This window comes from Tiliqua scincoides, chromosome 11, assembly GCF_035046505.1.
Source record: "Tiliqua scincoides isolate rTilSci1 chromosome 11, rTilSci1.hap2, whole genome shotgun sequence".
Classification (NCBI taxonomy): domain Eukaryota; kingdom Metazoa; phylum Chordata; class Lepidosauria; order Squamata; family Scincidae; genus Tiliqua; species Tiliqua scincoides.
The window spans coordinates 27,683,203-27,696,197 of NC_089831.1; the positions used below are offsets into that span (position 1 = coordinate 27,683,203).

The 12,995-nt window shown below is 57.5% G+C and overlaps 1 protein-coding gene across 2 annotated transcripts; it reads right to left on the reverse strand.

Moving 5' to 3' along the window:
• Positions 1-168: 168 nt before the first annotated feature.
• On the reverse strand, positions 169-11,548 carry C2CD2L (C2CD2 like). Of its 2 annotated transcripts, XM_066639284.1 has the most exons (14): positions 11,469-11,548; positions 10,975-11,094; positions 10,611-10,721; positions 9,866-9,982; positions 9,489-9,603; positions 8,585-8,708; positions 8,005-8,069; positions 7,629-7,756; positions 7,083-7,245; positions 6,272-6,373; positions 5,692-5,825; positions 5,310-5,592; positions 3,813-4,049; positions 169-3,720 (listed from the first exon to the last, which is right to left on the reverse strand). In XM_066639284.1, exons 1-13 carry the CDS (start codon positions 11,469-11,471, stop codon positions 3,823-3,825), a joined length of 1,692 nt encoding a protein of 563 aa, XP_066495381.1. In that variant the 5' UTR covers positions 11,472-11,548; the 3' UTR covers positions 169-3,720; positions 3,813-3,822. The 2 variants fall into 2 exon arrangements, with proteins under 2 accessions (XP_066495381.1, XP_066495380.1); XM_066639283.1 differs by having other exon boundaries at positions 169-4,049.
• Between the last annotated feature and the right edge of the window lie 1,447 nt (positions 11,549-12,995).

Consider the following 12,995-nt stretch of genomic DNA (forward strand, 5'->3'; position numbering starts at 1 on the left):
GCCGCCGGAGCAGCGCCCGTTCCCGGTCGGAGAGAAAAGGGGCGGCCCAGCGAGAGGCTTTTGGGAGTCGCCCCGGCCAGGCTCCCCTGCGCGTCGGCGGCAGAGCCCCCCCAGAGGACGCCCCCCGACCCCTTTGGAGACGCGAAGAGACACGCAGGAGGCGGCTGCTGGTTCCCATTGAGTTTAATAAGTTAAAATCCAGGCCCGCGCACAGCAGTGGCCCCCTCCGCGCCCCCCCCCCAACTGGACACCAGGCTTCAGGACTCTTTTCTCTCTCCCGTCCTTTGCCAGCAATGCAGTGTCCGTCTGGGTTTCATCCCCCAGTGGGTTCCATGATCCACCCACAGGGAAGGCCCCCTTGGGTACCTGGGGGGGGGGGGCTGGGGCTCCCACTGAGGGTTTGGTCCAGCACCTGCTAGCCGGAATGGAGGGGACAGACCCTTCAGGAGGACCAGGCCCAACGGCTCACTGTCCAACATTTTGCTTTAGGAGAGCTGGCCCCCAACATGCCTGCCCCAAACTTCAGGGGCAGCCCCCAAGTTGGGACCTGTCCTGCCTCAGATTAAATGGAAAGCCTCTAAGCAACAGGCAGGGTCCAGACAGCCACACACACAGGCTCTGGGACGCGCCAACTCAGCCCAGCGTTTGCAGTGCCCCATCCCACTAACTGGGCTCCTGGCCGTGGCAGGCAGGGTGCCCAGCAAGCGGCTTGGACCCTCCTCTCCACCCCCCTCTCATTTTTGGCCCAGTTCAGCATTTCCCATTCCACGTGGATTTGGCTGGGAGGATTAAGGGCAAGGGACAAGGCCACAATCTGGGCTGCACGACAAAGGGAAGCAAGAGAAGAAATCCTGCTTAATAGGGATTGAACAAGGGAGAGACCCAGAATCCCACAGCAGGGTTCAGCCCCACCAGCCATCCTCTGAGCCCCTCAAGTGCTGTATGCCAAAAAAAAGAAGCCCCTCAGTCCCCCCAGGAACTGCATCTGAGAGCACAGTGCCCCCAGCTGTCCCCTTGCTGGCATGCCCTGGTTGGAGAAACCCTGAGTAGTGTAAAGGCTCTGTGCCTGCCCACTCAGGCCACTGGAGTTACTCCATCTGTGCCACATCCAGGCTGCACTGCATGCAGGTCCTGCACTTCAGCAGTCACAGGCCAGGGGAACCACTCATCACTCAGGGCAAGGAGTATCTTGTATTTCATTTCTTCATCAAGCTCAATATCCTTTAAAAAAAAAATATTGCATTTCCCATACTGACTAATCAGAGGCCTTTGAGAGGCTGCAAGAAAAAAAAAAATAGCAAGTTGCCACAGCTATGATACCTCCAGCACATCCTAGGACAAGGCCGGGGGGGAGGTGTGTGCTATGCCCAGGAGCCTGCTGGCCCTCTCTCTGACAAGACAGCAAGAAACCCTGCTAGGAGGCTACACTGGATGAAGGGGGGATCTACAAGAGCTTGCCCTCAGAGGCCTGCTCAGCTGCCTACTCTCTGGCCAGGCATTCGTAAACCCCTCAACAGCACTTGGTAGAGACAGCAGACACCTGGAGACCTTCCTCCCCCTGCCAGTCCACTGCTAAGACGCACCAGCAGTGTCAATACGCACACAGCAATTTAAGTCAGCCAGAGCCCTCCAGCTTCTAGAAATCGGAAAGCAAAGCACGACAATGTTGCAGGGGAATTTTGCAAGACCCGGATTCTCTGACTGAAAACAAAAGTGACCAGACAGCAGAGGGGAAGCCCCCTGCGGTCGGCCACTTTCCTCAGTGGATTTGTATGGAGTCCACAGTTAGTAAACTGACAAATATACAAGTAAGATTCTGTAGCGTTCACGGGAAGAAGTTGCACCCAGGAGGGAGGAGAAGGTTAGCGCCTGGCGTGTGGGTGCACACCAGGCTTCACAACATGGGTGGGTGGTTCACTGCCCTTCACCGCCCCTCTCACCCACAGCTCAAGAGATCAAATGTGAGTTAGGGCATCCTACTCAGCTGACTTCCGTGGTTGGTAGAAGACCTCACACAGAAGAGGCAATTGCCATTTCCTTTGCTGTGGGCAAGAGAACAATTTAGTCCCCCCAGGTACCCCTATGCCAATTCAAAGGGCCTCTGAAGGGCACAGGGGAACGACCATGTGGAAGGCCAGAGCCCCTGCTCCAAGGCAGCCTCTTCGCAGACCCACCTCTCTGGGGCCCATCAGTGACAACCACCCCTTGCAAGCCTGGCTGCTCACACATGACTCTGCACATCTCTGGGCCAAGCCTCCCACAGATGAGTCTCAAAGCTTCTTCAGCCTCAGCCACCTTAGACCAAGTTGAATAGGGAGCTTTGCCCCCCCCCCCCCAAAAAAAAACCAAGGAGGTTTAGAGGACTGTCTTCAACACATGACAGGAGCAGTTTCTAGCAGGGGCAAGAAAACCACAATTACAGCTTGGATCAAGAGCACCACAGCACAGCAGGTCTGATTTGCTGCGAGGACACCACCAACTGCGGTAAGATGGGAAGAGGACAGCAAGCGAGTCCAAGAGAACAAAGCACAGGAAGCCTGACCAGACGCTAGGCTGCTGGACCCACTGCTGCCAGCCAAGCAGCAGCAGCAGAAGTCCAGCCCCCAACCCCCTTCTCTAGCTCAGACCTGCCCTGCAGCTGTTACTCCCAAGGAAGAGACATTCTTGTCTCAGCCAAGTGTCTTCTACAGTTGTTGCAAACCCTGAGTACTGACTTTTTAGATGACCCCACAGTTTCATTTCCTTATTGAAAGGCCCCTTCCCACCCCCACCCGCAACTTCATCCCTTTTCCAGGAACCTGCAGGGAGGGACCAGCCCAGTCCCAGGAGCAGCTCCCTCCCCCCACTTCACACACAATGCCTGTTGGGATCACCACAGCATCCAGCAGCATTCTACAAAATGCTGTCCGACTTCATTCAGGAACGCAAGGCCTTGTTTGGGGAGTGACGCCTCTTCAGCACTCCACGCCATCCTCAGCAAGCCCACAATATGCCCCAAATGGCTGTCTCTCAACACACTCTGTGCCAGGAGAGCTGGAGGCTGTCTGCACAGCCCCTTCTCTTCCACACCCCGATGCAGGGCAGAGCAGCAGTGTCCGTTTTGCGCCTGAGCCCAGCTCCTTAAAGAAGAAGCCAAGAGCAGGAAGGGTCCCATCTTCAGAGAGGCAGAGGTCATCCCTCCTCAGGAAAGAAACACCTGTGCAATTCTCTTCAGCAGACTCGGGTCAAGTCTGAGGGGCCAGGGCACCTCGGCAGTGGAGGGGGACACCCTCTGGTTCCTGCGACAGGGACATCAGGTGTTCCCGTGGGAGCGGAAGCCACTGGAGGGCCCATGAGTGCTCCTTTGGAGACCGGTTTGACAAATGTCCAGGCAAACGGCAATTGGAGTAGAACCAGCAAAGGCCAGTTATTCAACAGTCTGTCAGTGAGTGGCCCCCTCCCAAGCAAATAAGTTGCCTCACACATCCAGAATTGGAGGGGCTGGTCATGAAGTCACCACAAAGTCCACAAAACACCCCATATTTCAAATTTCAAGCTGATGGACGAATGTTGGGCCAGCGTCCTCTCCTCAAGACACAGCGCATAAATGAGACACAAACAGGACCATCGTGCTCAGCTGTTTCCGCCAGGAGGCCACAACATTCACCGTGGCTACTTGGCAAGAGCTCCGAGACATTGACACCGGCTGTCTGGGCAGGTCCTGGAGGTCTTCATCACTCCCTTTGCACAGAAGAAAGAGGAACTGGGGTTGTGATGCGACACGGAGTGGGGGGAGCAGGTCAAAAGAGGGGGCTTCTGAGGGCACCTCTCACCAGAGCAGTGTCAGGGCTTGTCCACGGCCAGTGTGCTGCCACCATTGGCCTGCGCCTTGGGCCTGGACTTGAAGGAGAAGCGCTTGAGGAGGCGCCGGGAGAAGCTGCCGGACTTCTTCCGGGGGGCAGAACTGGCTCCGGCATTGGGCAAGTCATCATGGGATTGGCTGAGCCCAGCCTCCTTCTGCTTGTTCTTCCTCCGGAAGATGAGTTTGGTGCCACTCCGCAGAAAGTTCACTGCAAGAGGAGACCACAAAAGCCTTCAGCAGGAGCAGCAGCACCAGACAGGCAGAGGCTCCCATCTTGTTTGCTACTGAATCTCATCACTGCTGGGCAGGCTGGAGGGTCCAATGCAAAATTCTGACAAGTCGGAACAAGTTGTCCCAAGGCTTCAGCACCCTTCCCCCCCAACACCAGTCCCACCATTCTTCCTCCCCAGGTGCCAACATCTAGGAAACCAGATAATTGGGTTCCGCCATGTGCAGCCTTGAAGGCCAGCTCAGGGTCACTGATCTGCATAAGATCCTGCACTCGTCCTTCCTTCCGGGCCTGGCGGTACAGCAGCTTCCTATTTGCGCTGTGCCATGCAACTGAGAATACTCTGTGGTATTCCCACTCCACAGTGTTCTGCAAGGGGATCTAGGTGCTTTTAGTGAGGCCCAAACCAGCAGTGTGATGCAGCTGCAACAAAAGCAAACACGCTGCTGGGCTGCATTAGCAGAGGCAGAGCATCCAGATCATGTGAAGTAACAGACCACTCTATGCTGCATTCTTCAGGCCGCCCTTGGAATATCACACCCAGTTTTAGCCACCATGTTTCAAGGAGCACATTGATAGCATGCTGGGAGCATGTTCAGAAGAGGGCAGCACAGACAGTGTGGGGTCTGGAACCAAGACCTATGAGGCACGGTGACAAGGCCTGTTTGACCTGGAAAAGGGAAGGCCAAAGAAGATTAAATAGCCATCTGCAAGTGCCTGAAGGGCCAGCGTCCCAGGCTGAAGGGCCACCACACAGGTGGAGGGAAGAACTTGTTTTCTCTGGTTTCTCCTAAGGGCAGAACCAGAACCAGGAGTCGAAACTCTAGGGCAGTAGATTAGACTAGACTGGAGAAAGAATTTCTTAACTAGCTGTCCAGCCCTGGAGAAGCCTGCCTTGCAGTTGTGGGTTTTCCCCCATTTTCAAGCGGAGTCTGGACTGAAGGCAGCCAGGGTGCGTCAGCTATGGCCATACCAGTTCTCATCACAGGGAGGCAGGTTCAAATGGCAGACTTGCTGCATGAAGACCCTGGGAAGGGGTCAGCTCAGGGACACCCTCAAAAAGGAAAACACAAAGGGGAAGGGAGAAGGGCCGGAAAATGCCCCGTGCATCAGGATTAGACATACTTGTGCTCCCACAGAGACAACAGGCACAAGAGGTGCCACTCACAACACTCCCGGAGCACAGTGCAGGGCTGGGGCCTTGTTCAACACGTCCGCCAGGCACATGCTTCACCTCACCTTTGTGGTCTTTCAGGCTCCGGGTCTCCAGAGCCCCCGTTGAGCCCGTCTCAGACTCCACGTCCTCCACAGAGGGCCTGTCCGAGATGTCTGAGCGGGTTGTCTCGTCCAGCTCCTGACTGGCCCTTTGGGCTGCGTAGGAGGCATCCAGCTGCTGAATGGGCTCGGTGAGGCTTTGGGAATACTCCGACATGCCAGCCAGGCTGGGGTCCTCCAGGAGTGTGCCCTCCAGCGATGCCGCATAACCCAGTGAGAGGGCTGTCTCATCCTGGGCAAGTGGCACCTGTGGAGGTAGTGAGGAGGGAAAGCGAGAGGTCTGGAAGTGCGCCTCACAGGATCCCCCTCTCCTGAGAAAGGGCTGCCAGCCTGAGCAGACACTGACCTTGGAGACTCCTGAGATGATCAGTGTACTGCGCTTAGTTGGGGTCTTCTTGGCAGGCTTGTTGGTCAAGTCCGTCAGCTGCCTGATGGCTGTCTCTGCCACGGGGTCCAGGCCATTGGACATGCGGCTGCTTCCTAGAGGAGGGGGGTGCTGTGGTCACCACACGGGAGGAAGCAGGGAATGCTCCTCTGCAGGGTCAACCCCTTGGCCCACCTCTCCGACTGGCAGCGATCCTTTTGTGCTCCAGGCTTGGGGGTTTTCCCAGCCTCCCCCCAGATGCTGCCACGGACCGACCTGCTGGGACCTTCTGCGTGCCAAGCAGCACTGATCTAAACCTCCTGCCACTAAGATCCAGACGGATCACAGTGACTGCTGATCTCCTGCTTTGAAGCCTCAAAGTGAACACTGCACCCGGTCCCGTCCCAGGCAGGGCAGAAGAAGCAGGAGAAGAAGCAGCTGTCTTGAATGTGACCAGCAGGGCTCAGAAGATTCTTGCAGGAGGTGGAGAAGGACAAAGCTGCTGAGCCCTCCCCCATTACTCCCTGCCTAGGCAGGACACACTTCCTCCCTTGTAACTTACGGCTGCTGCTGGGGGAAGCGCTGCCCAGACAACTATTCTCAGGAAGCATCGTAGTCACCTTCTCTGTCACTTCCACCTTGGATGGAGACCTCGAGGGCGAATCTAGACTCCAGCAGGGACAGGCAAAACGTGGGCAAGTGAAACCCCATGACAAGCAGGGAGAGCCAGGTCCCTTGCTCCCCCTCCTTACGGCTAGTTCTGGTTCCTCCCATTCTGTGCAAGTAAGGGGGTCCTACACTGAGACACAGGACCCCACAGCCAAGGGAAAGCCGAGGCTCCAGGAAAGGACTGCTAGGAGTGTGGTGTCTAAGCACGGAAGTGGGCACTTGCATTTGAAGGGCAGCCTCCCCTTCCACAAGGGTTGAAAATACGTTTTGCCCATATAAGGGCAGCACGAAGCCAGGACAGAAGAGGAATTCAGTGCCGGGAACGTGTCTAGCAGCGAGGCAGCCAGTACCCCGAAGCATGTGCAGATAGCCCCTGACTTGCAGCTCAAAGCCCCCTTGAAGGCTTTGTGGCTCTGGGACTGGGAAGCTGGGCTTCCGGGCAGAGGCCAGTCCTGCCACGCACCAGCAAGACACCTGCAGCCCAGGGTCACCGCCTGACACTCAGCAGTGGGAGGACTGCAAGCCCATCACACCTCCCTCTGGGCCTTACCCAGGGTCCGAGCAAGACACAGCTGCAGCATGCCAGGGCTGTCAGGCGAGTGGGAAGAGGCGACACTGCGGAGTCGGCTGGCTCCTTTGCAAGATGCAGCCAGAGAGATTCCCACCCACCCACCGGGGCGGGCCACGGACAAAGCCCGTCTCACCAAGTTTGCAGTCCATTTTGGGCCGGGACTGGATGGTGGTAACTGTGGTGACAATGGTCCCATCCGGCATGATTGTGCGATCCATCTCGACCTTCTTGGTGGGCGTGATACTGGTGCGCAGCACAGACGCCGGCTGGAGCTCCAGCGCTTCCTGATAGAGCAGCTGGCGAGGGAGCCAAGCGTCAGCCTGCAGCCTTCTTGCCCCCAAACAAACCAGCCCTGCACAACCTGCAGCTGTCCCCTTTTGCCGGACTCATACCTGGAGACGGAGCACGGGCGTCCCTAGAACTGCAAAGGCTGCTGGGCAGGGAAGCACCCAGCCCCACCCCACCCCCCCAGCAATTTTGGGCAATGCTTCAGGAAGAGGAGAGGGACAGGGCTGCACATCTGGGCAGCTCACTCTGTAACCCCGCTGCTCTTCTGGTGCCCTCTCCCTCCCACCCCCCATTTCAGTACAAATTCTCAAGTTCTGTTTAAGAGGGGGAAGCGCAAGGACCCAGTGGTGCTCATCAAGGCAAAGCATCACACAGCAGCTTCACATCTCACCTCCACTGCAATGGCTGCGGCAGGGGGCAGCTTCTGGCCAGTCCCAGGATGCAGCAAGAACAGCTGCTGCCCCTGTGGCTCTGTGGAGGTGGAGGCCAGTGGGACTGTGGCAAAGCCCAGGAGCACATCTGCAAGGCAGAATCGGCCACAGAACACAACTGGAACAAGCATCACACCACCACCAAGGGTGTCTCCCACCCCTGCAGAAGCGCTCTGCTCCACAAGCAGGGGCAGGCAGCTTCCCCACACCTCCCTGGAAGGACCAAGAGAGTCTGCCAAGACCACCCCCAGGCACACAGGGGGCACACAGGCCCCCTCCCCAAAGGGCCAGGAGTTGGGGTGGGGGCATCCTGGGTCCTTCTTCAGAGAGACTTACCCTCCCCACCTTCACTGCTCCCCAGCACACTCAGCTTCAGCTCTTTGCTCTTGGGACCAAGTTCCCTGTCCAGGCCCAAAGAAACAAGAAAGGGCTGCTTAGAGGGCACCTTCCCCTCTGAGCCCCAGACTGGTCAGCAGAGCAGCTGAGGGAGCTGAGGCAGAAAGCCACTCTGTCAGTGCAGCCAAGAGAGCCCTGAGGGGGAGGGGGCGAGAGAGGAAGGGCCCGCTGCTTTCACATGGAGTTGGGTCAAGGGTGGGAAGATCTGAGCCACTGCACCCCACCTTCTGCCAGCCCAAGAGCATCTACCTGCATGTCTGAGTGCAAATAAGACCCCGGGGCATGTCAGGGACACCCTGCCATTTCCAGTAAGCCCATGGGCTGTGCCCCACACGCTCACACCCGGAGATGGAGCACAGGTGTCCCTAGAACTGCAGAGGCTTCTGGGCAGGGAAGCATCTTGCCCCCCATTAACAACTGTGGGCAATGCTTCAGGAAGAGGAGGGGCAGGGCTGCACGCCTGGGCAATTCACCATGCTTGGGCCCCGCAGCCCAAGCGTGCAGAAGCAGAGGGCCTTACAGAATGAGTTTGTCGGTCCACTCCACCTCGGCCACGGGGCTGGAGCTGCTGCTGGGCACCGGCCTGGTGTGCTTCTGCTGCTGAGGGCTGTCCAGCTCCACCACGCAGCGCAGTGGGCCACGTCCTGCAAGGGGCACAGAGCAGAATGGGCTGAGCCTGGCTGGGCTCCTGCACTGCGCTCCTTTAGTACATTTATCCCGCTTTTCTCCCACCGTTGCGGAGAGCATTCAAGGCGGCTGCCAAAATTTAAAAAAAATATACAATACTGTAAAATCACCACACACAACACAGAAAGTTAACAATTCAACAATTAAAAAGATCCCCAGCACGCGAAAAACTGTTCAGAATCTTTAGCGCCCCTCAGAGCAAGAACAAACACTAGGGACTGGCTCCTCGAGAAACATCGTTATAGTTGGCTAATGTCCATAGCCAGCCCCCAGCCAGTGTTGCCTTGATCCTCACAGGAACCCCGCAAGGAAGGGTGCTGGAATCAGCATTGACTGGGCAAGGAACTGAGGCCGAGGGGAAGAGCTCCCCAGGGCAGAGAGGGGTGCTGAGCAGGGGGGCTTTGCTTTCTTGCCTCCCCAGTGCAGACCCACCCCTCTTTCTCTCTGCTTGGAGGCCTGAGAGCCCTGGCCATTTCTCCTTTTAGAGCCACTCTCCCCAGCTAGCCCTCTGGCATCTGCTGAAGCCCCCACGCAGACAGTAGCAGGAGCCAGAAAAGCCACAGCGATATTGCTGCTTGCAGGCCTGCTCAGTTCTGCTGCCAAGGAAATGCTGTGCCGTCCCATCCCACAGCTGGCAGCCAAGCTGGTCCAGTGGCTGTGGCAGAGCAGGAGGCAGTCCAAGCCACCTGTCCAGAACTGCACACTGCAGCAGTGCCCACCAGGCATCACTCGCATACCTCGCGCCTCCTCGCTGCCCAAGTGGAGAGCTCGCAGGTGCTGGAGGAGCAGCCTGGGCACCGCAGGAGCTGCTGTGCCAGATGGGGAGCCCTGGGGCAGTTTACTGCAGGAGGTCTGAGGACAAAGCCAGGGGAGAAAGAGAGGTGAGCAGGGAGCCGCTTGGACACAGACCCCCTTGCCCCAGAAGCGGAAGCATCCACACCACTGGGTCTGAGACAAGCACGTGTGTGAGTGCTGGGCATGTTTCTCCAGCCCCGTGACCAGCAGTGGTCAGGTGGACAAATGCCTACAGAACCAAGTGGCAGTCTCACCCCAGGCCAGGCCAGCCAGGTCCATCCCACCACTACCCCACACAGAAAGTGTGCCCCGCCCTCACCAGGCCACTGCCAGCGACACAGGCCCTCAGATTCACCATCATGGCAGGCTGAGTGCTGATGACAGAGTCCTCGATCAGGTCCTGTATGATGGACACGTCCACCTTCCCATCATTCTCCTGGGTGGAAGGAAGGAAAGGAAGGCAGCTAAAAGACGAGGCAGAAGAAAGGCAGCTGCTGCCACAAGATGACCTTCAGGGATCGGACTGAAGCTGCTGCTGTTGAGCAGTCATTTCACACCAGTGGCATGCCTGGGACCACAGCTCTCATTGGCACACCTCTTGTGGGTCCTTTCAGAGGGTGGGCTGGGTGGACCATGAACATGCCTCCAGTTAAGGTCACCACAAGCATGACAGCTCCTCCACATGCGTGACCGAGACGCAAGCTCTGCTAAGCTGAGCCCAGGCAGAGAAGCCTGTTCCAGTTTGCACAAGAGACCAGGCCTGGCGAGGCGATGCACCCCTGCTGGCAGACACCACCTGGACTGCAAGGCCCACCAGCCTCGGGTTGTGTCTGCAACAAAGCCCATGTCCAGCCAGCACACATCTCCTCCAGAACAGCCTTGGAGCCAAGACACTCCAAGGAAGCAAAACAGCAGAATCTGAAAAGTGGTGGGCGGGGGAGGGGGAGGGGAGGAGCATCAGCAGCACCCTCTTGCTCCCCTCTCAGGACGGAGAGGGGATGCTACTCCACCCAAAGTCCACCCAAAGCTGCTCCAGCCCCCAAAGTCATCTGCTGTTTGCTTACTTCGCGCAGCTGGAGCCTGGGGACAACCGACACCTTCAAGTCCGGCCTGTCTCTGAATACCCAGGAGACCAGCAGGCCCTCATCCTGTATCTCCTCCAGGTGGATCTCCAGCTAGCCCAGGCAAGCAGAGGAGAAGATCTGCGTTAGGAATCACCATTTGCAAGACTGTTTCGTATCAAGTGCAGACTGGGCATGACAAGCTGCCCAATCAGAGGGCATACAGGAAGCCAGACCCAAGCGGAGAATGTGGGAACACCAAAAGCAGGCTCCATACAAAATTGCCAGGGCATGTGTGCTGCCAGCCGAGCCCTGCAGGGGTGGGAGAGAGGAGGCATTTGGCCCCACAACTCTTGGCATGCCTTACCTGGGCCTGCAGCACTGTGAGGGTCACATTGTAGGTGTCCATGGAGACAGCAGCTGGAGACTGCTGAGTGACGGAGACTGGGAACTGCACAGGATCAGCTGAGAGGTGGCAATTCAACACCTGGAAGGAGAGGGAACGAGTGTCACGATGCCCACCCGGGTGACACCCAGAAGGCAGACAAAGAGCAGCTGCTGCAAGAGGAAGGGCTGCCACTCAGAGACCGAGCCGCCCCTGCTCTGCACGCAGAAGGCCCCAGGGCCGCTCCCTGGCAGCACCTCCATGTGGGGTGGAGAGCAACTCAACTGGAGACCCAAGAGCGGCCCTCCAGCACCTGGGGGCACTTCTCCCAGCCAGATGGAAGTTCTTTGGGCACACCCTAGGGTAGCCATTCAGCAGGAAGATGACGAAAGCCCATCCATCCCCACCAGTGCCTGCTACTCCCCCCCACACCCTCAGGCCCCTGGACAGCCCAGACTCTACGGCAAGTGGCTCACCATGCTGCAGTCCGACTGGTCTGTGCAGCTCACGTGGCTGATGTTCACGGCAGGCAGCAGCTGAGGGCTCTCCTCAAATGTAATCTGGACGGAGCTCTGAGGAAAGAAGAGAGAAAATGGCTTGTGCAATCGGCAGCACTGCCTGGAGCCAGCGGGTCCTACTGGGGGAAGAGCAGCCTATAGCTGTGCACAAATCCAGCAGAACTCTCTGGCCACACGGATCAGGGCTGATCAGGGAACCAACAGTGTGTCACCGAGCTTCCTGGCAGAATGCAGGTGCCCCTGGCCATATCTCGCAGGAACATATCGGCAGGGGACGTTTCTCCCAGCATAGAAACAGGCAGCCGGACCGAGTGCCCCCTGGGGCCAGCAGGCAGCTGTCCTGCCACAAAGGCAGGTGGCCCCTCCAGACAAGGCAGCCCCAACTCCAGGGCTCCTCCTGCTTGCAACATGAACAAGTTGCTCTGCTCAGGCCCAGGCAGCCAGCCCAGAGGCGGGGAAGGGCTGTTCTGCAAGCAGCAGGGAGCAACCCCCCCCAACACATTCTGCACAGCCTGCCAGCAGCCGCAGAGGCACTCGGCACTGCTGCGCTCTCATCTATTCAAGCCACAGATCCGTAGGCTGCCCCAAGCTTGCAGGTTAGGCAGAGGCAGAGTTGCCATGGGAGCCGGTCGCTGGAACGCCATCATCTTTCCTTCCTGCCACATGAAGGCAGCAGGACCCACAACAGCAGAAAGGGAGCCTCCGCAAATGGAAGGGCCCCTCCTCACCACCGCCTCCACCAAGCTCAGGCCACCTGCTGCCCTCTAGGACTTAGGGCAGAGGAGCTGCCCCTGCTATTTGTGATGGGAGCCACCAGAGCAGAAAGACTGTTGCAAGCCACACATGGCTTATGGAATGTCGTCAATGTGCCCTGGGCTTTGCAGAGAATAAGGGGGCAGATCTCTGCCCCAGGAAGCTCACAATCTATACCCAACAGAGGAAGGGGAGGTGGGTCGGCACAAAAAAGAACATGTGAGTCTTTCAGTTGTAGTTCCAGGAGGGAGTAGAAGCTCGGAAACCCGACAGAACCCTCTCAGGAGCACTGCCCCATATCTGCCGCCTAAGAACAAAAGAACATAAGAACAGCCCCACTGGATTAGGCAGTAGGGCCCACCTAGTCCAGCTTCCTGTATCTCACAGCAGCCCACCAAATGCCCAGGGAGCACACCTGATGACAAGAGACCTCATCCTGGTGCCCTCCCCTGCATCTGGCATTCTGACATAGCCCATTTCTAAAATCAGGAGGTTGCACATACATCTCATGGCTTGTAACCCATAATGGATTTTTCCTCCAGAAACTTGTCCAATCCCCTTTTAAAGGCATCCAGGCCAGATGCCGTCACCACATCCTGCGGCAAGGAGTTCCACAGATCAACCAGACGCTGAGTAAATAAATGTTTTCTTTTGTCTGTTCTAACTCTCCCAACACTCAATTTGAGTGGCATAAATATTTATGTGTTTATTTACAGCAGGGTTCAGACATGC

Excerpts from the sequence above, each read along its gene's own strand:
- C2CD2L (XM_066639284.1), bottom strand. Across the intron at positions 7,757-8,004 it reads GAGCAGTGAAGGTGGGGAGG|ATGTGCTCCTGGGCTTTGCC; the intron begins GTAAGTCTCTCT and ends TCTGCCTTGCAG. Across the intron at positions 7,246-7,628 it reads CCGCAGCCATTGCAGTGGAG|CTGCTCTATCAGGAAGCGCT; the intron begins GTGAGATGTGAA and ends CTCCCTCGCCAG.